The sequence below is a fragment of the Rana temporaria genome, chromosome 1 (assembly GCF_905171775.1).
Source record: "Rana temporaria chromosome 1, aRanTem1.1, whole genome shotgun sequence".
NCBI lineage: Eukaryota > Metazoa > Chordata > Amphibia > Anura > Ranidae > Rana > Rana temporaria.
The window spans coordinates 639,135,168-639,160,292 of NC_053489.1; the positions used below are offsets into that span (position 1 = coordinate 639,135,168).

Sequence of the window (25,125 nt, forward strand, 5' to 3'; positions counted from 1 at the left end):
ATGGGAGATGGTGTCCAGTTTGTTGTCGGTGATTTCTTCCGACTGGCATCGAAGATAAAGAGTTCTGTTTTAGCACTATTGAGTTTGAGATAACTCTTAGTCATCCAGTTTTCTATTGAAGAGAGACAATTCTCTAAACTTAGATGATGATCCTTTTTGTGGCAGATGCGAAAATACAACTGCGTGTCGTCTGCATAAGAGTGATAAAGTAGTTCATGGCTACTGATAATATCAAAGAGAGGACGAAGATAGATATTAAACAGCACTGGTGATAAGGGGGATCCTTGGGGGACCCCACATGTCACCGTGCGTTTTTCTGACGTGAAGGATCCCAGTTTCACTGTTTGTGATCGGTTTCCTAGAAAAGAGGAGAACCATGGTAAGGCATCTTCTGAGACTCCGGCGACTTCTGTTAGTCGTCTCAGTAGCAGTCCATGGTCTACTGTGTCAAAAGCAGCGCTTAGGTCCAGCAGAACCAGGAGAGATGATTCTCCTTCGTCTGCGGCCTCGAGCGCATCGTCCCATATTTTCAGTAAGGCCGTTTCTGTCCCGTGTCCGGGACGGAACCCGGATTGAAATGGATCGAGTAGGTTGTGGGTGTCCAGATGCTGTTGCAGCTGATTTACCACCACTTTCTCCATTATCTTGGGGACAGGGTGTCTTTATAGCACAATGTATGATTGGGGGGCCTCAGTGTCCATCCTCCTAGGGCTTATACCCCAGGAAGAAGTGCTATCAAGCCTAAATAATTCACAAAAAAAGGCAAGAAATGATTTTGTTTTTCATAATTTAATATATGCACAAGTTGAAAAAATGTAAAAAATAAAGTGTACATTTCCATAAATGCAGTCTACCACCAGATGTAATGAGGTTGATGGAAAAGTGTCTGCAGGTCACCTCAGTCCCGATCACTGTCACTGCTGCTGCTACTAGTACTACTACCGCTGTCCGGAGTCAGGTCTTGTAGGGTTATCCTAGAAGAAAATAAAAATCCATAACTATAGTAACCGTTTGGGCACTTGGTCGAGATCCCTATAAAGGAATTGTAAAAAGTCAGAAGGTTTTTTTATCTTAATGTATTCTTTGCAATAAGATAAAAAGCCTCCTGTGTGCAGCAGCCCCCCTAATACTTACCTGAGCCCCATGTAGATCCAGCGATATCCACGAATGCTTCAGCCGTCCGGGACTCTCTCTCTCTCTCTCTCTTCCGATTGGCTGAGAGACAGCAGCAACGCCATTGGCTCTCGCTGCTCTCAATCAAACTTAGTTAGCCAATCAGTGGAGAGAGAGAGAGAGAGAGAGAGACACACACACACGAACGGCAGCTCCGAGTCTGAACGGATACACAAAGCTGCAGCTCGGGAGCCCCCATAGCAAGCTGCTTGCTGTGGGGGCACTCAACAGGAGGGAGGAGCTCCAGCTGGGGACCAGAGAAAAAAAGAATCCCGGCTGCCCTGTGCAAAACCACTGCACAGAGCAGGCAAGTATAACATGTTTGATAGAAAAAAACTTCAGAGATCGTACAAGTCTGCCATTCAGGGATGGATTCTGATTGAAGGCAACTCCACACAGCTCAGTAATAATTTTAGGCCTGAAGACTATTTCAAACCCCCAAAACATTATATGTTTTCTTAAAATATCTGGTGACATAAAAAACTGGAATTACCACCATTTTAGTCTCCGTTTTGACAACAGTTTATCAAGAGCAAAATTGCAGTATAAAATACATTAAAATTCATTTTGGGGCACAAAAAAAAAAAAAAAACATACTAACAAATGTTGGTATTAATGGATTTTACATATGTGGCTAGTTTAAGGTGATTGGACACTGGCAAAAAAACAAAACTGGAACACCCCCACCCCAGGCATAACCCCTCCCATCTAGGCAAGGCTTCAATTTTTGTAGGAAGCCACAAAGGAAGCAGAGGAGGGTGACCCGTGTTCTGTGAACAAATTTTACAGGCAAACCAAAAATCCTATTTTCTTTAACCACTTAAGGACTGCCCCATAGTTACTGTTACAGGGCGGGAGTCTGGTAAGGCAGACTTCTGTAAATTCGGAGACACGTTGGACTCCAGCAGAGAATCAGGTTGCTCCCTCAGAAGTATATTGTTCAGGAACCCTATAATAATAGGGATACCCCAGGAACACCAGAGCAGGACTTGGCGAACACTCTGGGAGCAGGACATGCCAAACGGTCCTGCACTGCAAAAACATTTGGTGGGATGGAAAGATCAGAAAGCATAAGTAAGCAGATTTGATATCCACTGATGCCAGAAAATATCCCTGCTGGAGAGAGACCACCATTGACCATACTAATTCCATCAGAAACTTTTGCACCCATAGAATCTTGTAGAGTCTCTTAAAGTGGTTGTAAACCTTTGCGCTTTATTTTTTTTTAAATAACAAACATGTCATACCTCCACCGTGCAGCATGTTTTGCACAGAGTGGCCCCGATCATCCTCTTCTAGGGTCCCTCTGCGGCTCTCGCGGCTCCTCCCCACATCAGCTAACCCCCCCCTAGGCGAAGCGCTCTCCCGGGGGGGGGGGGGGTTACCTTGCGGGCGCGCTCCTGAGTCCAGCATTTGCGTCCATAGACACGAATGCCGGACTCGCCCCCACCCCCTGGCGCCCACGTCACTGAATTTGATTGACAGCATCGGGAGCCAATGACTGTTCTGCCATCAATCTGTCTAGTCAAGAGTTGGGACCCTGTGTAGAGAGGAAGAGCGCGTCACCGCCAAGGGAAATACGGGGGCTCAGGTAAGTAAACCAGGGGGGTCTGGTCACTGCCAGAAGTGTTTTCAATCTAATGCATAGGCATCAAGGTGAAAAAACACAAGGGTTTACAATCCATTTAAGGTCCAACATGGAACAAACATCACCATCTGTTTTTGGACTCTTGAAGAGGTTCGAGTAGAAACCCGCAAAACCTTTCACCCTCTGGAACGGGAATGATCACCCCTTAACTACTTGCCGACCAGACGGCGGCAGGTCGGCTCGCCTGCGCTAGGTCACGTAGATCTACGCCACCTCGCGAATCAGCCACTAGGGGCGCACGTGTGCCTGGCGCGATCGCCGCCGGGCACCCGCGATCGCTCGTTACAGAGCGAGAACCGGGAGCTGTGTGTGTGTAAACACACACAGCTCCCGGTCCTGTCAGGGGGAGAAACGCATGATCGTCTGTTCATACAATGTATGAACAGCGATCAGTCATTTCCCCAAGTCAGTCTCACCCACCCCCTTCAGTTGGAACACACCCAGGGAACATAATTAACCCCTTCCTCGCCGCCTAGTGTTAACCCCTTCACTGCCAGTGGCATTTTTTTTTAGTAATCAATGCATTTTTATAGCACTGATCGCTATAAAAATTCCAATGGTCCCAAAAATGTGTCAAAAGTGTCCGCCATAATGTCACAGTACCGATAAAAAAATAAAAAAAATCGCTGATCGCCGCCATTACTAGTAAAATTATTCATTTTTTTTTTCAAAATTGTCGCTCTATTTTTGTTTATAGCGCAAAAAATAAAAATCGCAGAGGTGATCAAATACCACAAAAAGAAAGCTCTATTTGTGGGAAAAAAAGGGCGCCAATTTTGTTTGGGAGCCACATCGCACGACCGCGCAATTGTCAGTTAAAGCGACGCAGTGCCGAATCGCAAAAAGTGGCCTGGTCATTGACCAGCAAGATGGTCCTGGGCTGAAGTGGGTAAGATAAAAGATAACCGAGATCTTGCAAAAGAGCACATTTTTTTTTTTAATTCAAAAACATTTGAGAGCATGAAGCACAGAAGGGGGAAGGCTCTAAAGTTACAGCTTGTAGCTGTGAACCACTATGGTGCGGACCCACTTATCTGTAATCTCTCCCTGGCAGACCTCCACCAAGGCCTGCAAACATAAGCCGAGCTGAGCAAGTGGGGGTGCCCCCTTTATTGTGACCTCTCTCTCTCTCAGCTTTCAGACATTTGTCCGAGGCATCTTTAAAAACCAGGACCTTGTCCACTGGACACATGGGCTTCTTCTTAAGATAAGAACTGCCATAGCTACTGAATCTACCACTCACTTTGCATAGGGTATTAGGGTATTGCTCAAACCTTTTTGGGTGAATACACACACAAAAAAAAAAAAAAAGGAGGTTGAAAGACTAACAGGAGAGGAAGAAAGGTACCAGCAATGTGAGCAGCCAGGGCTCTCACCCATTCCCACCACAGGTCCCCCCCCAGGCGGTCCAATCTTCACACACCATGGCAGGCTATGTCTCCAGGTCCTTCAGGAACTTGACTCCCTGGCTCGGGATCACTGCCCTGGACCTGTATAGCACCGTAGTGGTCCTCGAGGCAATATATCATTGCACAGGGTCCAGTGCCAACCAACAACCTTGCAGGCTGTCCCTGTGTGCCCAGCGCAGAGTCTGGGTGCCATTCCTCACAGTAGAAAAGGTAATAGGTGTGGAAAAGCCAGTCCCCTAATCTGAGATGGAACCGTTAAGAAGCGAGTTGTTCACCAAAACAAAAGCCTTGTCCAAAGAGGAGTGTTTATGACCAAGAGGGGGTTTCCTGTCTTTTTTTTTTGTGCCAGTGTCCTGAAAGTGGAAGAGGAACAGCTCCAAAAACAGAGCGCCGGTGCACCTTGGTAAAGGTGTAAAATGCTGCACTTGAGTGTCTCTTACAAATCCAAAATACCCAGTTCATACCTTTGCTCTTCAGTAAGTGTGAACTCATCCAGCACGGTTTGGGCAAGCTTGGCTGTATTTGGCAAGCTGTAGCTGACGGCCAGTTGCACAAGGTCAAAGGCCACACTGGTGCCGCCCGACGCTCTCGCACAGTCCAGGAGCTCGTCAATCACATGTAACCTGGAAGAAGCACAACAGTTCACAGTAAATACTAAAACCAGTCCAGCCAAAGGATTTCATCAAACAAGTTGCCACTCACAAGCCTCCCCCGATGGCTCCTGGCTGTTGGGTGCCAACACCAGATCAGAGCTCACCTGTGCTCCCCACAACAAAGTTCCCAGGATACAGGAACAACTTCTATTAAAGTGGATGTAAACCCAAAACTTTATTTTTTTTGATGTCACAATGTACAGTATAAAATTTCCTATTATCTGTGCCCAGTCTTGCTACACAGAGTTAATCCAGCTCTGAGCAATCCTCTTTTATTGCTCAGTGAAATAAAACGGACTGACAGAGAAAAACCTTGGTCCGTTCCGCCCCCTTGCTGTGAGTGACAGGTTGTTTACATATCTCATGCACTAGCCTGGAGACAGGCATTATTTTTTAATTCCCACCCCCACTCCTTTTCTGAAGTCATGTGGTTACTTTTCTGGATTTTGACTGGATGTTAGTGATCATAGCAGAATTTAGTGTAAGGAATACACAGGAAAAAATGCATGTTGACAAGAGGAGTGTAGAGGTGGGCAGGGAGTCTACTGACACCACAACTCCACCCACTGAGCTCCAGACAACAGATCCACCCACAGAATCTGCAGTTTCTCAGTTCTTATGACAGACAGAGGGGTGAGGATACATGCATGTATATCCTTATAGATCATCACTATGGCAGTAATTTAGAAAGGATGAGAGTGGCTTTACAGCCACTTTAAGCTCCTCAACATCAACAAAACTTTCTCTTTCCAGAGATAACAACAAAGCCACACTTGAGACCTCCTTTGTCTTTCACCTAAGACAGGCTCTCTAGGCACTCTGGGGTTGATTTACTTAAAACCGGGGAGTGAAAAATCTGGTCCAGTTCTGCAATAGAAACCAATCGGCTTCCAGATTTTTTTGTCAAAACTTAATTGAACAAGCTGAAGTTAGAAGCTGATTGGCTACCATGCACAACTGCACCAGATTTTTCACACTCCAGTTTTACTAAATCAATCCGTGCGATTAAAGGCACACAGGCTAAATATTGGTCGGTTGAACAGCAACCAGCCAACATTTGGCCAGTGTGTACAGCAGCCTGTCTGGCTTCTGTTGAATGGGCATGGTGGAAAACCAGCAGCCAATCGGCATCAGATCAGCTCTTGCAGCCAATGGCTGTGAGTGCAGACCAGTGAGTTCTGGTGAGGGGTGGGGGTGTCCCTCTGTTAGAACACAATAGCTCAGCAGGGAGATTGCTGTACTAAACATTGCATAGTTGGTACAGCAAGCTATATATATATTTTGTTCAGCCAGCTGGGTCGAACAAAACAAAAAACCTCACTGTGTGTACCAGGCTTAAAGTGGAGTTCCACCCATAAATATAACATTACATCAGTAGTTTTAAAAAAATGTCATTAGTCCTTTAAGAAAAAAAAAAACAATTTTTTTTAGATGCCTTCAAAGTGTTGTTGCTAGGCAGAATAGTTAATCTTCCCACTTCCTGCACCTAGGTGCTTAATGCACCGCACAGACTCCTGGGAATGTAGTGGGTGTAACTTTCCAGGAGTCTGTGCACTCCCTAGTCTCGAAGAATCATGTGACTTGGACAGTACAGGTGCTGAAACCTGATCTGACACTGCTTGTGCAGCACTGAGCATGTGCGAGATCTGCAAGGCTGAAATCCAGGAAGTCATACAGTCTGGCTTCATGATGCCCACACTTAAGATGGCCCCAGTCAATTTCTATTTTATAAAGTGTCTAAATGCTGTAACAACCTAACAAAACGGACCTTAGTTTACAGACTAACTTTACTAGAATACATTAAGCTTGTGTATTACAGGGGTATTTATATTTAAAAAGTGACATTGTGGCCGGAACTCCACTTTAAAGTGTTACTAAACCCATAACAGTAAAATCAGTCTGTATATGCAGTAAAGCATGCTTGTTATACTCACTGTGGTACCTAAGGGGTTATTTGTGTTGTGTATAAAGGCTGTTTGATCCTGTCTTATCTGATCCTCTTCTTCCACTGTCTCCAAAATATATGTGTATTGCTGGAGAGGGATTTTTTTTTGGAGGGTGCATGTGATCAGCACAGGGCCAATCAGCACTGTCCAGACAGAGGATCAGGGGAGAAGGAAAACGCCTCCTACAAGCTTTAACCAGGCACTGATAGAAGTCATAGGACTGCTATATACTGGTGTGAGAAAAGGTATTTGTATTTATCAGTTTATATTTACTAGAATAATTGCATTTCCATGTTCTGTGTACTGGGGAGACCAGATAATAGTGAATGCAGGTTCTGGGTTTAGTAACACTTTATGTCTGTTTTTGGGTGAATATTGGAATGTGTATGGGGGGCAGTTTCATATCCTGTGCACAAAGTTTTGCATTACTAAACGATAACTGTAACTTAGCTGCAAAGGAGAGAAGACAGGTACTGGGCTCGGCTCGGAGGACAATGAACAGTGTTGGTGGATTTTGCAAGCTAAATGTATATGGCAGGCCATACACAGTGCAAATTTAATTTCTGAAACCTCAGGCTGCAGGAAAGAAATGCACACGATTCCCCCATCAACACAGACAGGGGAATCCCTCCTGCCGAGCAACGGTCTGCTCCCAACAGGGGGGGTGGGCAGGGAAGGTCATCCCCGCTGGGAGAAGACAGTGAATATAGCAGCCGCTAGTGATAATCGTAAGAGAATCTGGCAGGCTGGTTGTACTCGATCAACTTGGTACATTCAGCCTGTCCATTAAAAGTTCGAACCACGTATGGCTGGCGTGAGGCTCTGCTGGATACCATGGAAGCACAAGCATGTTAATGTGAAACAGGCTTACATCTCACACATTAGCTGGCGTCTCTGCCCATTTAATGAAATGTAGGACTGGGAGGATTTAGTGCCAATAAGTCCAGCATTTAAAAATCCAAGGTTATGTGTTGGCTTGAATTTGGAGTTGTTACAGTTGATGCATCAGTTAACAATTTAGTCATTAATGAATGTGGTATAGGTTAAATTGTGCATTAAAGTTATTGTAAAGTCTCCTCCTCTGTGCTTCTCGGATTCCTCCCTCCTGTCGAGTGCCCCCACAGCAAGCAGCTTGCTATGGGGGCACTCGATCCATTCAGACACGGAGCCCCGGTTCGGCCTCGCCCCCTCTCTCCTAAATTGACTGACAGAAGGCTGAAGCCAATGACACCGCTGCTGCATCTCAGCCAATCAGGAGGAGGATTCCTGGATGGTTGAGGCACTTGGGAACATCGCTGGATAGAGACGAGGCTCGGGTAAGTATGAGGGCGGCTGCTGCACACAGAAGTTTTTTTTTATTTGAATGCATAGAATGCAATTAGATAAAAAAACTTCTGACTTTAACCACTTGACAACTGGGCACTTAAACACCCTTAATAACCAGACCAATTTTCAGCTTTTGGTGCTCTCACGTTTTGAATGACAATAACTCAGTCATACAACACTGTAACCAAATTAAATTTTTGTCCTTTTTTTCCCCACAAATAGAGCTTTCTTTTGGTGGTATTTGATCACCTCTGCGTTTTTTTTTTTCCGCTATTAATGAAAAAAGAACGAAAATTTTGTAAAAAAATTAATTTTTCTTCATTTCTATCATATCATTTTGTAAAAAAGTAATTTTTCCTCATACATTTGGCCTAAAATGCATACTGCTACATATTTTTGGTAAAAAAAAATAAAAAAATTTGGATATTATTTAGTCTGGGTGAAAGTTATAGGGTCTACAAGCTATGGTACCAATTTCTGAAAATTGAACAATTTGATCACACCTGAAGTACTGACAGCTTCTCTCATTTCTTGAGACCCTAACAAGCCAATAAAGTACAAATACCCCCCAAATGACCCCTTTTTGGAAAGTAGACATTCCAAGGTAGTTAGTAAGAGTCATAGTTAGTTTTTTGAAGTTGTCATTTGTTCCCACAATTCTTTGCAAAATTAAGATTTTTTTTTTTTTTTTCATACCAATATTGTTATTATAACAGGTTATTTCTCTCACATGGCATGTATATTCCACAAATGACACCCCAAAATATATTCTGCTGCTCCTCCTGAGTATGGCGATACCACATGTGTGAGACTTTTACACAGCGTGGCCACATACAGAGGCCCAACACCGAAGTAGCAACTTCAAGCATTCTAGGAGCATAAATTACACATCTAATCTCTCAACCACCTATTACACTTTTGAAGGCCCTGGAGCACCAGGACAATGGAAACGCCCACAAAGTGACCCCATTTTGGAAAGCTAACACCCCAATGTATAATCTATGAGTCTTTTGAACAGTTCATTTTTTTCCAGATGTTTTTGGAAAATGTGAAAAAAAATAAAAACGCATTTTTTTTTACAGAAAGTTGTCCATTTATAGGATATTTCCAACACATAGCATGTATATAGAAAAAATTACACCCCAAAATATATTCTGCTGCTCCTCCTGAGTATGGCGATACCACATGTGTGAGACTTTTACACAGCGTGGCCACATAGAGACCCAACATCCAAGAAGCACCATCAGGTGTTCTAGGGACATAAATTACACATCCAATTTCCTTACAATCTATCACATTTTTGAAGGGCCTTCATATTTCAAACACAGCATGTACATACCAAGAATTACACCCTAAAATACATTCTGCTGAGTAATGGGTAAAAAAAAAAAAGAAGATTACCTGTGGTTTTAGTAGTCCATAGTCAGTACAGTGCCAGCAGTGGCAAAATATTCGTCCTGGTAGGAACATGGTCCAAGTAGCGGGCCAGGAAAGAATGGGGACAGGGGTAGAGGCTTCTCCCACCCAAATCTCTTTGAAGCCTCCGGGCAACCAGACCCTAATCCGGGAATGAGAAAACTAAAAAATTCGTTTTTTCATCCAGAAAAACAATTCTGGAGCCCCTCACATATGTGAGACCCCTGTGTTCCCACTAGTATAGCAGGGTAAAAGATCAATCCAAGGGGCAGGCAAAAAATGTGGTCAAACAGTCCAGGGTCAGTTCCAGAGCAGGCAGAGGTAGGTACAGTTTAGGGTTAGGCAAAAGAGTGGTCGTATAACAAGCCAGGGTCAGTTCCAGAGAAGGCAGAGGTATGTTTAGGGTTAGGCAAAAGAGTGGTCGTATAACAGGCCATGGTCGGTTCCGGAGAAGGCAGAAGTATGTTTAGGGTTAGGCAAAAGAGTGGTCGTATAACAGGCCATGGTCGGTTCCGGAGAAGGCAGAGGTATGTCAGTGCAGTGGCATAAGGGGTGTGGGGGGAAATTACAGGAAATGAGAATTGCGTTTACCATACGTCCCTAATAATGTAGAAACGTATGGTAACGGCGGAAACATGTTCCAATACAGAGGCCTGGTTGGGAAGGACAATCGGGACAGTAATACGTGGTGTCTTTTCGAATTCCTCTTCTGGAGCACACCCGGCACCTCTTCTGATTTCTGTTTCCTGTTTCACGGGAGGGGGTTTGCTCAGGAAAGTGACGCTCGTGGAGTCTGCTCACAGAATCAGAGCGAATAATTTCCGGTGGGTTTTCAGGGTACAAAAGGGCGGTGATGACTTCTTCTTGATAGTCCAGATATGATACGGGGTTCTCTGATGATTTTTTGTAAATTACATAGGAATTATAGAAGGCCAAACTAAAAAAATAAATGGACACTTTCTTATACCAGTGGCAGGATTTTCTTGTGGGCAGGTAGGGTTCTCACATCTGGTCATTGAAGTCCACTCCCCCCATGAACAAATTATAGTCATAGATGCATTTTGGTTTTTGGATTGGGCCGGTTCTTTTGGGGACTTCCACGCAGGTGTCGTCGTGGATTGATGTAAGCATGTGGACATTCCGTTTGTCCCTCCACCTGACAGCCAATATCTCCTGGTTCCTCAATGCTGCAGACTCCCCTCGTCTGAGCTTTTGATCCACCAGTTTCTGCGGGAAGCCTTTTCTGTTGGGTCTTATTGTGCCACATGCTGGGGTATTCCGAAGGTAAAGACAGCGAAACAGGGGCAAGCTGGTGTAGAAATTATCCACATAAAGGTGGTATCCCTTTCCAAAGAGTGGATAGATCAGATCCCAGACCACTTTTCCGCTGACTCCCATATACTCTGGGCATTCAGGGGGATGCAGTTGGGAGTCCTTCCCTTCATACACCATGAATGAGTAGAGGTACCCTGTGGCTCTGTCGCAAAGTTTGTACATTTTGACCCCATATCGGGCCCTTTTGCTGGGGATGAACTGCTTGATGCTCAGCCTGCCTGAGAATTTGACAAGGGACTCGTCCACGGATATGTTTTGTTCAGGGGTATATAATTGGGGAAATTGTTGAGCGAAAAAATTTAGAAGTGGCCGAATTTTATATAGCTTGTCAAAAGCAGGGTCATTTCGGGGAGGGCACTGGGCGTTGTCGTTAAAGTGGAGGAACCGCATAATTATTAAAATATCGGGATCTTGGCATAAGGGAGGAGAAGAGTGGCATGTGGTGAATGGGTTTGGTGGACCAGTAGGAGTACAATTGTTTTTTTTTTTTTAAAGTGCCATAGTAAATGTTAGGCCTAAGAAAATTTTGAATTCGTCCACGGTTAGTTCTCTCCACTCAAAGGGGCGGGCATATCTGGAACCAGGGTTACTTCTTATGTACTGTTGTGCGTAGAGATTGCACTGGGCCACAATGAAGGAAAGGAAATCTTCGGTGAAAAGTAAATTAAAAAAATTAAGCATGGAAAAGTTTTCGGTGTTCACCTGGACACCTGGCTGGGCAGTGAAGGGGGGGATATTTGCTGCTCCGGAATTAGGGGGAAGCCACAGGGGGTTTTGAAGGCCATAGGGAAGGCTGGCATGGCCCCTATCCCTTTGGGGCTGAGATGACACCCTACTGGTGCCTGGGCTTTGTTGCAGTGGCACATCGATTGAGGTGGACGGCACAGCTCTTGAGGTGGACGGCACAGCGCTTGGGGTGGACGGCACAGCGCTTGGGGTGGACGGCACAGCGCTTGGGGTGGACGGCACAGCGCTTGGGGTGGACGGCCCTGCGTGTCTGGGAGTAGGCCGCTTCTCCACGCCAGCACCCCTTCTTTTCCTGGGCACACCTTCTTCAGATTCTGAAGCGGACCCACTGTCTATAACGGGTTCATAGGCCGAATCAGAATCGGACAGAGACTCCTCGCTGCTCTCATCGCTCATGGCTAGTAGACGCTGTACGGCCTGCTCACCGGTAAAGATTTTTTTTGCCATACTGGTGGCTGGTGAGGCTGTACTGCAGAGCACTGTGGTGGCACTGGTGGGCACAGGCGGCACTTATGTGCACTGTAGTGGCACGGGTGTGGCTCTGGTGGGCACAGGCGGCACAGGTGGCTCTGGTGGGCACAGGTGGCTCTGGTGTGCACCGATTAGCAGAACAGGCAGCACTGGTGGGCACAGGCAGCACTGGAGGGCACAGGCGGCACTGGTGGGCACAGGTGGCCGTGGTGGCACAGGCGGGCGCAGACGGCACTGGTGGGCGCAGACGGCACTGGTGGGCACAGGCGGCACTGGTGGGCACAGGCGGCACTGTTGTGGCACCAATATAGGACTGTTGTGGCACTGGTGCGGCTCTGGTGACACTGATGCGGCACAGGTGGCACCGATGTGGCACTACTGGCCACAGATGTGGCACTGTTGGCCACAGATGCGGCACTGTTGGCCACAGATGCGGCACTGTTGGCCACAGATGCGGCACTGTTGGCCACAGATGCGGCACTGTTGGCCACAGATGCGGCACTGTTGGCCACAGATGCGGCACTGTTGGCCACAGATGCGGCACTGTTGGCCACAGATGCGGCACTGTTGGCCACAGATGCGGCACTGTTGGCCACAGATGTGGCACTATTGGGCACAGATGTGGCACTGATGTGGCACTATGGGCACAGATGTGGCACTATGGGGCACTTTTTAACTCACAGTTTATCTTCTCTTCTCTCCCGCTGATACTGTGTGAGGAGAGGAGAGGAGGTAAACTTTCCCTGACCTCCTTTGTTTACATTGTGATCGCGCCGTCATTGGACGGCGCGATCACATGGTAAAAGACCTCTGTTACTGGTCAGTTACCTTGATCTGTGTAGCGCCGGGTCTCATAGACCCGGCGCGCACAGAATTTTCTGTGTGCGCGCCCGAGGCGGCGCGCATTACAGCTTCTGCTGGGCGCCGTTTCAGAACGGCGACCCCCAGTTAAGCAACCACCTTGCCGCCGTTTTCCGACGGCGGCCGGTGGTTAACTGGTTAAAAAGGTGTTGTAAAAGGTAAAAGTTTTTTTCACCTTAATTCATTCTATGCATTAAGGTGAAAAAACATCTTAGCATTAGTGGCCTCCCCGAGCCCCCGTTTACTTAGGGTGCATTCACACCACGATTTTGTCATCTTTTTTTACTCACGATTTTTGCTTTTAAATCGTCCAAATCTGTATGGCAAAACGGATCCATTCACTGCCATTCATTAATTTAGGTCCCCAAGTGCATCCGATTTGATCCGAATACGATTTGATACGATTTAAAATCGTATCAAAAAACGTGTTTGCCCACGATTTTTGGTCCTGATTTGAAATCGTATTACAATCGGATGCGGATCAAATCGGATGCACTTGGGGACCTAAATTAAATCAATGGAAGTGAATGGATCCGTTTGCCATACGATTTCAAACCTACAATCGTGAGAACAGCAGGAGAAGTGAAGTCACAGCAAGCAACAGGAGAACTCTTCTAGTTCTCATTGTGCAGGTCATTGGGGACAGTAGCAGCAGCAGGAGAAGTGAAGTGACAGCAAGCGACAGGAGAACTCTTCTAGTTCTCATTGTGCAGGTCATTGGGGACAGTAGCAGCAGCAGGAGAAGAAGTGACAGCAAGCGACAGGAGAACTCTTCTAGATCTCATTGTGCAGGTCATTGGGGACAGTAGCAACAGCAGGAGAAGTGAAGTGACGGCAAGCGACAGGAGAACTCTTCTAGATCTCAGGGAAGATGAAGCTGATCTCTCCCTGGAGGACAGTCTATGATTGCCATGTTCGGCAGAATAAGCAGGACCATCGTTGTAGCGCCTGGTAATGACTTTTCCACTTTCTCTGCTGCTGCTACTGTCCCCAATGACCTGCACAATGAGATCTAGAAGAGTTCTCCTGTCGCTTGCCGTCACTTCACTTCTCCTGCTGCTGCTACTGTCCCCAATGACCTGCACAATGAGATCTAGAAGAGTTCTCCTGTCGCTTGCTGTCACCATCACCTCCGGGCTACTCATGGTGGGAAACACAGGACCCCCTCTCTGTTCACAGCTGGATTCTCAACACACAAAAAATGCCCAAAAAGTCCGCAGGGTGACAAGATATTCTCCGCTAACGCCGCCAATGTACTAAAGAGAACTGCTGCGATAAAGGTAAAACATTTGCCATGCTAATACAGTATTCCCTGCAGCCACAGAACTAAATTTTCCGTTTAAAAATACAATTATCGGATTTTTACTTCATTTGACAACAGCAGACTTTTATGGTTATCTATCTCCAAATGTTCTTTTTTGTAATTAAAATACAGTGATCAGCCATAAGGATTTTGAAGCTGTTTCAGTAGTTCCGATAATAAATCCTGCAAAAATGTTACTTTAGAAGCAAGTACATTTAAAGTACACTGTGACAAACAGCGAGCAAGCAGGCTTTTATTGCAGAAGAGACATGCAACAAAATACAATGTTACAATGTTTATTGAAATTGTACTTATTCCAAAGGCAACATCTTCTCATTTACAGCCAATAGGGTGATAGCTCAATGTAAGTTTTGGGAACTTTGGGAAATGTATAAGCAGAGGGTAGAGGGATATATATTCTTAATTTATTTTTTATAAAAAAAAACAAGCGGAGTGAAATTATTCAGTGAATTGATACATCAGATCGCACAAGTCTGTGAAAAAAAAATCAATGACTGTTGTTTGATATAATGTTACTAATGGGAGACAACAGAAATTACTAGGAACGGATTTGTTGGGAACCAGTTTATTGTATATTATGCTACAGAAAGGGAAACCTTGTTCTAAAAAAAAAAAAAAAAAAAACCTACATTATTTAAAATCAGGATCCGATTTTTTTTTACATACGATTACATACGATTTTGACAGATACGATTCCATCCGATTTAACGGTCCGTTTTTCGGATGGAAAAATCGTGATGTGAACCTAGCCTTACCTGACCCTTCGGAAGTCCAGAGCTGTGAATGCGCTGGCTTCTCGGTCGGCTTCTCGGCTCATTCATTGGTTGATTGAAAGCAGCGCAGCCATTGGCTGGCGCTGCTGTCAATCACATCCAATGACAAGGCGTGGCAGGGATGAGTGATACAGTGAGCGGCTATGGCCGCCGGCTGCATCACAGGAGCGCACCAGCAAGAACTCATCACCACGCTCGCAAAAGGTGATGAGTTCTTGCAAGGGGAAGCCGAGACAGCCGCCGAGGGACCCCAGAAGACAGGGTTGGGGGCCACTCTGTGCAAAACGAGCTGCACAGTGGAGGTAAGTATAACATGTTTGCCATTTAAAAAATAAATAAAAAAATTCCTTTACATACCCTTTAAGGTTTAGGTGAGGAAACTAAAAAAATCTAAACCCACAGAACAAAAATGTAATCTACTGCAGTTTACCAGTCCTTAGATGAGGTGGCTGCATTCATTTTCTTTTTTCAGGCTAAAATAATTTTTTAGCAAGAACAGAAAATACCCGTTGCTCGTCAGAAATTCTGTGTCCTGGTCACGTCCTGTGAGATCATCTAGAAGCATAAAACAATCTCATCTTCCTTATGCAACTACTGGAGTAATTCCTTCTTTCTCTATGCGATGAACTGTGACAGACATGTTTAAAGTTCCTGCCTGTGTGACAACCAAGGCTCCCTACACTGATAACCGTGGAGAACCGATTGTACCCACCGAGGGACAGGGGTGCCAGTCACAGTATTACTAGGTGGAAATAAAGGGAAAAAATCTTTGAAAAAAACCCTGAATGCAACCACCTTATTGAAGGATTCTAGGGTTAGATAACATATTGATATTTGATGATAACAAAAATGGAGGTGAAAATCTAGCTAGCGGTTTAAAGTTAGAGTTGTCAACTTGAGAATTTCCAGGAGGAAGCTTAATGGCGGCCTTTCTTTCTTGTGCAAGGAAGTCAAAGTCCTAGCCACTTAAGCCCCGGACCATTTTGCAGCTAAATGCCCAGGCCAGGTTTTGCGATTCGGCACTGCGTCGCTTTAACAGACAATTGCGCGATCGTGCGACGTGGCTCCCAAACAAAATTGGCGTCCTTTTTTTCCCACAAATAGAACTTTCTTTTGGTGGTATTTGATCACCGCTGCGGTTTTTATTTTTTGCGCTATAAACAAAAATAGAGCGACAATTTTGAAAGAAATGCAATATTTTTTACTTTTTGCTATAATAAATATCCCCCAAAAACATATATAAAAAAAAATTTTTCCTCAGTTTAGGCCGATACGTATTCTTCTACCTATTTTTGGTAAAAAAAAAAAAATCGCAATAAGCGTTTATCAATTGGTTTGTGCAAAATTTATAGCGTTTACAAAATAGGGGATAGTTTTATTGCATTTTTATTAATTTATTATTTTTTACTACTAATGGCGGCGATCAGCGATTTTTTTCGTGACTGCGACATTATGGCGGACACTTCGGACAATTTTGACACATTTTTGGGACCATTGTCATTTTCACAGCAAAAAATGCATTTAACCACTTGCCCACCAGGTAAATTCTGGCACTTCTCTCCTTCATGTGAAAATCACAATTTTTTTGCTAGAAAATTAATCAGAACCCTCAAACATTATATATTTTTTTTTAGCAGACATCCTAGGGAATAAAATGGCAGTCATTGCAATACTTTTTGTCACACCGTATTTGCACAGCGGTCTTACAAGCGCACTTTTTTTGGATAAAAATCACTTTTTTTAATTAAAAAATAAGACAACAATACATTTTGCCCAATTTTTTTATATATTGTGAAAGATAATGTTACGCCGAGTAAAATGATACCCAACATGTCACGCTTAAAAATTGCGCCCGCTCGTGGCATGGCGTCAAACTTTTACCCTTAAAAATCTCGATAGGCGATGTTTAAAAAATTCTACAGGTTGCATTTTTTGAGTTGCAGAGTAGGTCTAGGGCTAGAATTATTGCTCTCACTCCAACGATCGCGGCGATACCTCACTTGTGTGGTTTGAATACCGTTTTCATATGCGGGCGCTACTCGCGTATGCGTTTGCTTCTGCGCGCGAGCTCGTCGGGACGGGGCGCTTTAAAAAAAATTTTTTTGGTTTTCTTATTTATTTTTATTTAGTTTTATAATTTTTTACACTGAAAAAAAAAAAAAAAAAAAAATTGATCACTTTTATTCCTATTACAAGGAATGTAAACATCCCTTGTAATAGAAAAAAGCATGACAGGTCCTCTTAAATATGAGATCTGGGGTCAAAAAGACCTCAGATCTCATAATTAGACTTAAATGCAAAAAAAAAAAAAAAAAAAAAAAGTCATTTTTTTCAAATGACAAAAAAAAAAATGTTTCTTTAAGAGGCTGGGCGGGACTGACGTTTTGACGTCACTTCCGCCCAGCAGAGCTATGAGGACGGGTGAAGGAGATTTCTCCTTCAGTCCCGTCCCCGCTCAGCTGCCGGACAAATCCGATCCCCTCCGCCGCTACCGACGGCTCCGGTAAGCGGCGGAGGGCGCGGGAGAGCGGCGGGAGGCCCCTCTCCCGCCACCGATAACGGCGATCTCGCGGCGAATCCGCCGCGGAGACCGCCGTTATCGTGTACACCACCGCCCCCTGAAAAGATGAATATCTCGGTTGTGGCAGCAGCTGCTGCCGTTATCGAGATATTCAACTTTAAAAAGAGGACGTCTTTTTGACATGGGGCGGTGGTCAAGAGGTTAAATTGCATTGTTTATTGTGAAAATGACAGTTGCAGTTTGGGAGTTAACCACAGGGGGCACTGTAGGAGTTAGGGTACACCTAGTGTGTGTTTACAACTGTAGGGGGGTGTGGCTGTAGGACTGATGTCATCGATCGAGTCTCCCTTATATAAGGGATCACTCGATCGATACGCCGCCACAGTGAAGCACGGGGAAGCCGTGTTTACATACGGCTCTCCCCGTGCTTCAGCTCCGGGGAGCGATCGCGACGGAGCGGCTATAAACGAATAGCCGCGCCGTCGTCACGGATCGCTCCCCGAGGGGATCCGCCCGCCACACGCAGCGGAGGGGGTCCCGATCGGACCCCCCACCCGCTAGAAGGCAAGGACGTATATATACGCCCATCTGCCTGTCCGTGCCATTGTGCGGACGTAAATAGTCGTGCGGCGGCTGTTAAGGGGCTAGAGAACAGATATCATATATTCTCAACAAATCAGACTCACCCAGGAACCAGGTTTTGGGACCTGAAGAACTTCAGTGTCGCCCTGTAAAAAAAATAAAAAATAAATAAAATAAAAACAGTAAATAGAAAGAAAAATCAAGGCATGATATATTCAATTCCTGGTTAAACAATTCACCATCTCCCTGCTAGCAAATTATTCATTTTTTTAAGCATTGTCCAAACTCCTGTAGGAGGCAAATACCTTACCAGTCAGATTATGACTTACAAAGATGGGAGTTTCACGGTTCATACTAAACCCGCCCTACAAGTACTAGAAGATGTGTTTATCGGAAGGGGGCCCAAAGTTCCTTTCCCAATATTAAAGTGGAGCGCAAAAAGGGACAAGCTCCACTTGTTCGCACCCCCTACACACACTTTTTGGGGGGTAGCGGGTTCCACTTCCTGGGTAGGATCGCTGTGGTGATCTACGAGCAATAGGAAACCGGCTTTCCTTACAATGCCAGCGCCTGTAACCGAAGCTCGGGGTGAAGACATGGCTGGATCCCTGGACAGGTATAAGTCCTTATATTAAGGCTGCATTCACATCTAGACGGACGAAATCGCGGCGTTTTGTCGCCGCAAATCGCGGTAAAAATAGCGGCGTTTTGTACCGCGATTTGCGACGACAAAACGCCGGTATTGTCCGCCTAGATGTGCCCCAAGATGACCCCCTCTATGGAGATGATTCCCATCTCCTAGCCGAACGCTCGAAGACGCCTGAAAAAAAGGTCCGGGACCTTTTTTCACGCGGCAGGCGACAGGCGTCCAGCGTGGAGATGTGAACCATCTCCATAGAGGGACATCTGTTTTCAGCCCTCTGGCGGCAGCGGCGTAGCGCTACAGGCTTAAAAAAGCCTAGGTGTGAATGCAGTCTAAGAGTGTTTTCACACTGAAAGCACTCGGGCATCGTTGGTAAAGCGCCACTATTTTTAGCAGAGTTTTACTGTCGCTTTTCAGCCGCTATCGGGGCGCTTTTAACCCCTGCTAGCCAATGATTTCAATGGGCACACTGAAATTCACCACTCCTAAAGCGCTGCAAAGAAGCTGCTGGCAGGACTTTTTTTTGACGCTCTGCCAACGCAGCGCCCCAGTGGTATTGCAGCCAAGGCTTTTTTCAGGCGCTTTACAGGGGCTATTTTTAGCGCTAAAGCGCCTGAAAAACTACTCGAGTGTGAAAGGAGTCTAAAAGTCAGCAGCTACAGCATTTGTAGCTGCTGACATTATTTTTTGTGAGGGAGCCTGAAGCTACTCTAAGATCTGGCTTTATAATATCTTTGCATCTTATAATAGTGCCATCTACAAATAGACAAGCGATACGGATGTGATTTCTATAAACACTGGCACAGCATCCTCACCAGGTTTCCTCACTTCTCCCAGCTCTGCACAGCAAGATGGCGATATCCCCCAAGGTGGTGGCAGACGACTTCAGATGGGACGATGAGCTGCCAGCGGCTTCATAGATGGATTTAATGGATGCAGCAATATTCGCAAACTCATTCTGGAGCTGGATACAAGAGAAGAGCCATTTACGAAGTTAGTTCTTAAAGGTTTCATTAAAAAAAATTGTGATTTGTCATGCGACTTTGGACAAGAAAGTCACAGCCCATCTTCTAAACGGCACCTGTTCAAATCGGTGCTACTTTGTAAAGGTGCCCGCACTACTTTGGTGCGACTCAGATCCATTGAGTGTAAAGTCGGAGCAAAGTCGCACTGCAAGTCGCATCAAAATCGCAGTAAAAATCTTTAGAATGGAGTCTAAAGTTACTCTTTCATCAGGCGGTTAGCAAAATTTAAATGGCAGGACCCAGTAAAGAAAGCAGGATTATACTGTAGCACACATCTCGGCACTGATTCAATTAAACTCCGCTGGTGTGTAAAACAGCGTCCAGTAAACGCTCCCACCCGGCTGGCCCGCTTGTCCCTCCTGCTGACCTATGAATTAGTATTTGCTGCAAGATTACAAAGTAATACATAGATTTTTTTTCCTCTAGTACAAATACAGATTTCTCCTGGCATGGTCTTGAAGAAAAAGGCATGTTTGGTAACTATTGCTTCTTAAACAAGGGGTCCATTTATAAATGTTTTCACACAAGATTCACCCATTTATTTCAATCCAATTAGAAAAAGTGTGAATCTTGGGTGAAGGACCCCAAAGTGTTCCTGTTCATAAAAAAAAAAAAAAAAGGAAGTGTGCAGTTTATTCTATAATCCTTACCATGTATAACAACCATAAATGTTTGTGCCCCCCCAATAAAGTGCCTTTTTTTAAATGTGGCACTGAAAATTTTAGGTACATAAAAGAAAAAATAAGTCTAACCATTTCAGCCCCTGAAGATCCCCCCCCCCCCCGATGACCAGATGGCCGTTTCTGCATGGCACTGTGATGGGCACTGTGTGCACGGTGTGACACTGTGATGGCAATGCGACGGCATGGTGCGGCACAGTGTGCATGGTGTGGCACTGTGATGGGCACAGTGTGCATGGTGTGGCACTGTGATGGCAATGCGACGGCACTGTGTGCATGGTGTGGCACTATGATGGCCACTGTGTGCATGGTGTGGCACTGTAATGGGCACTGTGTGCATGGTGTGGCACATGCCCAGTTGAGGGAGCTACGAGTAATGAGTTTAAAGGAGTTGTAAAGGAAAATGTTTTTTCACCTTAATGCAATCTATGCATTAAGGTGAAAAAACATCCGATGTTGCCGCCCCCCCCAAGCCCCCGTTATACTTACCTGACCCCTCGAAATTCCCGCGTGGTCCCGATATTCTCTTCGCCGCTCAGCCTGGCCGCCGATTGGCTAGCGCGGATGGATTGAGCGCAGCGCAGCCATTGGCTGGTGCTGCTGTCAATCACATCCAGTGACGCGGCGCGCCAAGAAGCGGGGCCGAGTGATACAGCGAGCGGCTATGGCGGGAGCGCGCCCGCAATTAGTGACCACCATGCGAGCTCTCACATGACTGTGGTGACTAATTGCGGGGAGGACCGAGACAGCCGCCGGGGGACCCCAGAAGACATGGATCGGGGGCACTCTGTGCAAAACGAACTGCACAGTGGAGGTAAGTATGACATGTTTGTTATTTAAAAAAAAAAAATAATGTTTTCCTTTACAAACCTTTTAAGGCTTTGTTTCCACTAGTGTGACTCGTCATGAGACTTTGGACACAAAGTCGCATGACAAGTCACAGCCCATTGATTTCAATGGCAAACAGTCCCACCTATGCAACGTTGAAAAGGTGCCTGCACTACTTTGATGCAACTTTTGATGCAATGGTAATCCGGAGTGTAAAGTTGGATCAAAGCTGCACTCAAAGTGGCACAGCTTTGGAGTAGCCTTATGCCCCGTACACACGATCCGATTATCGGACGAATGATCGTCCGTTTTATTTTGTATGCTAATCTCATGTCGAATCTGATGAGTTTACTAAAGTCACGAAAATTCTCGTACGGCAGAATAAAAAATCGGAAGTGATGTCATGTGTTGTAATGCATTTGTATTGCATTTTCGAACGACAGCTGTACTGATTATACGAAAATCGGACGATCTGGCATCGTATGAAAAAGATTTTCGTGCATGTCCGATAAATAAAAATCGGATGAACTGTCCTGATCGGCTCTCGGTAGCGCTGTACTAATGATCCGATTATCGTACGATCGTTTCGAAAGCGGCATTTTCCGTACGATTTTCGGATCGTGTGTACGGGGCATAAGGCTAGAGTGCGACTTTGGAGTTTTACCTCTGGATTCTGCTTCTCTCGTGTCATTATTTGAAGAAATTCTCTCAACAATTCATCCTTGTTTGAATGGCCGATCAGAGTGACATCTGGAAAAGCATTAAATCATGAAAAGGATCATTTATATACTGTACATGTCTTCATATCATGTTGGGGACATTTGCAGGACATACAGTGGGGCCTATTTAAAAAATAAGAGACCCTTTAAAGCTCATTTCCAACTAAAAAGCACCATACATGTTTTAAATTTGTGTGTGAGTCCAGGGCAAGATCTTTCCTCACCGTTTGTCCCTGTGGTACCAGAACATGCGTGTCGTGGGCACTCAAACACTGCTTCTATTGTTACAGGAGAAAGCTGCTTAGATTTGATCGAAGAATCCAAAATAAAAGAAAATTGGCTTCGGAAATCACAAAGCGGGTCAATTAAAAACCATGAAACCTTTCGCCCTCTTGAACCATATTGATCGCTCTTTGAGATAGAAGATGATTGAGATCTTGCAAAAGATCAAATCAATTTTTTATGGATCATTTTGTGAAAGCGTTATGCACAGGAGAAGGCTCTGCAAATCCAGCTTGCAGGCTGGAGCGGCCATGTTGCAGATCCATTGGTCTACATCAGGGATATGCAATTAGCGGACCTCCAGCTGTTGCAAAACTACAAGTCCCATCATGCCTCTGGGTGTCATGCTTGTGGCTGTCAGTCTTGCTATGCCTCATGGGAATTGTAGTTCTGCAACAGCTGGAGGTCCGCTAATTGCATATCCCTGGTCTACATTCTCCCTCTGTCAAACCTCAGCGAAGATCTCCAAACACCCCACCTAAGCAAGTGGGGGCGGCCCTTCAGTCACAGGTTTAGAGGGCTATGAAGTCCATGTCTTCTTGTAGAAATGGAGCTGGGGCTTGGAGCTCAAGTCCCAAGAGTGGTGAAAGGAACACTTCTTGGAAGTAGGACTATTAAAGTGGATGTAAACCCCCCAAAAAATGTTTTGATGCCACAATGTAGAGAATAAGATTTCCCATCATCTGTGCCAAGTCTTGCCACACAGAGTTAATTCAGCGCTGAGCAATCCTCTTTTTATTGTTCAGGGAAATAAAACAGACTTCCAGATAAAAACCAAAGTCCTTGCTTGAGTGACAGGTTATTTACATATCTTGTGCACTAGCTTGCAGACATACACAGCTTCCGTAAAAAGTGCTCAATTCACATCCCCCTCCCCTCTTCCCTCCAGCTCTATGTATATTCTGATGGCTGTTGCATTTTCTCATGGCACTGAACTGTGGCTCACCCCATATTTTGAAAACATTTAATCAAAACACAGGGGAGGGGATGTGAATTGTGCACTTTTTTTCAGAAGCAAGGACTTTGGTTTTTATCTGGAAGTCTGTTGTATTTCACTGAACAATAAAAGAGGATTGCTCAGAGCTGGATTAACTCTGTGTGGCAAGATTGGGCACAGATGATAGGAAATCTTATACTCTACATTGTGACATCCACTTTAAGCAGTTTGAGTTTGCACTTGCAAAAAAAAATAAAAAAATTGAAACTTGGCATTCACAACAGATAACAGGCGTTTAGGAGCGACTGACGTTTTTACAGCGCCCAAACTTCTCCAGAAAAACGCGATCAAGGAGGTTTTTTTTTCCTGCCTCTGAACATCCCTGTCAGAAAATGAAGTGCTTCTACAGGCAGGAGAAAGGAAAAAAAAACGTAAAAACGCCTGTAGAATCAACTTTTTTTTTTGCCAGTGTGCATGGAACCTTACAAACAAGTTGTACTTACAAACGAGCTCCCATAATGGAACTTGTTTGTAATCGAGTATTCTTACACACAGGCACCTTCTGCAAATAATCGTTCCAAAGCAGGACCAGGAACAAACATTCCCCTTGAAAAGGTAAACTTTACAAATGCTTCTTGCAGAGTGCTGACCAACACTTTTCTGCTGACCAAGGATGAGCTCTGGCGTGGTCGCATAGAACACGTGCAGAGCCCGCCAGGAAGTGTGCACGGCGCTGTGCTAATAACAGCCAGGGAGACATTTTCCGATCTCTGCAGCCGAGCATCCGAACAATGTCTCCCTGGCTGTGATTAGCGCAGCGCCGTGCACACTTCCTGGCGGGCTCTGCACGTGTTCTATGCGACTACGCCAGAGCTCATCCTTACTGCTGACCAACACTTCAGCCATAAGATCCTGTGCACATCTACAGACAAGAATTCTAGATGAGAAAGTTGTTGGGAGTTCTCTAAGTTGTTCTCAGAGAAATAGGAAATCCTCCAAGTTTCTGCTCGTTCCTGTAGCCCCACTAAAGGGGATCTTAGTGAGAGAAAGCAAGGGGGTAGGCTTCGCAGTGACTGATGACTGTGATAGCCAATCAGAGGCTATCGCAGCGATCAGGTGACCTGGAATCAGGAGTTCCAGTTCTAGGTGAGATCCCAGTCTCTATGCTGGAAGCTTGTCTCAAAAAAGGGGAGATACGCAAATATGTGGCCCCACAGAAAAAAGCCTAGTCCACTGGGGCCGCATATTTGTGTTAGGTCGGCGTGAAAAAGTTAAAAGAAACCTGGTTTTTATTTGTAAACTGTATCTCTAGGAAAAAGGGCAAAATGGAATACAGTGGAGTAAATTATTCGATCCCCTGCAGATTTTGTAAGTTTGCCCACTTACATAGAAATGAAGGGTCTATCATTTTTATCATTGGTATATTTAAAATGATAGAGACAGAATATCAACTAACAATCCAGGAAAACACATAAAACAAATGTTATAAAATTGAGTTGCAGTTCAATGAGTAAAATAAGTATCTGATCCCCAAGCAAAACATGACTAAGGCCTCGTACACACGATAGGTTAACCAGAGGACAAACGGTCTGATGGACCGTTTTCATCGGTCAAAACCGATCGTGTGTGGGCCCCATAGGTTATTTAACCATCGGTTAAAAAAAAATAAACTTGCTTTAAATTTAACCGATGGATTCCTAACCGATAGGTCAAAACCGATCATTAGTAGGCACGACCATCGGTTAAAAATCCACGCATGCTCAGAATCAAGTCGACGCATGCTTGGAAGCATTGAACTTCGTTTTTTTAAGTACGTCATTGTGTTT

General features: G+C 45.0%; 1 protein-coding gene across 1 annotated transcript in view; it reads right to left on the reverse strand.

The window, feature by feature from the left end:
• Nucleotides 1-772: 772 nt before the first annotated feature.
• Nucleotides 773-25,125, reverse strand: part of PTCD3 (pentatricopeptide repeat domain 3) — a 111,471-nt gene continuing 87,118 nt past the window's right edge. Inside the window, exons 20-24 of the mRNA XM_040335454.1 lie at nucleotides 22,026-22,111; nucleotides 19,644-19,792; nucleotides 18,290-18,331; nucleotides 4,695-4,853; nucleotides 773-974 (exon numbers count right to left, since the gene is read on the reverse strand). Coding sequence (XP_040191388.1) covers nucleotides 899-974; nucleotides 4,695-4,853; nucleotides 18,290-18,331; nucleotides 19,644-19,792; nucleotides 22,026-22,111 — 512 coding nt within the window. The 3' untranslated portion in view covers nucleotides 773-898. The remainder of the gene's footprint in view (nucleotides 975-4,694; nucleotides 4,854-18,289; nucleotides 18,332-19,643; nucleotides 19,793-22,025; nucleotides 22,112-25,125) is intronic.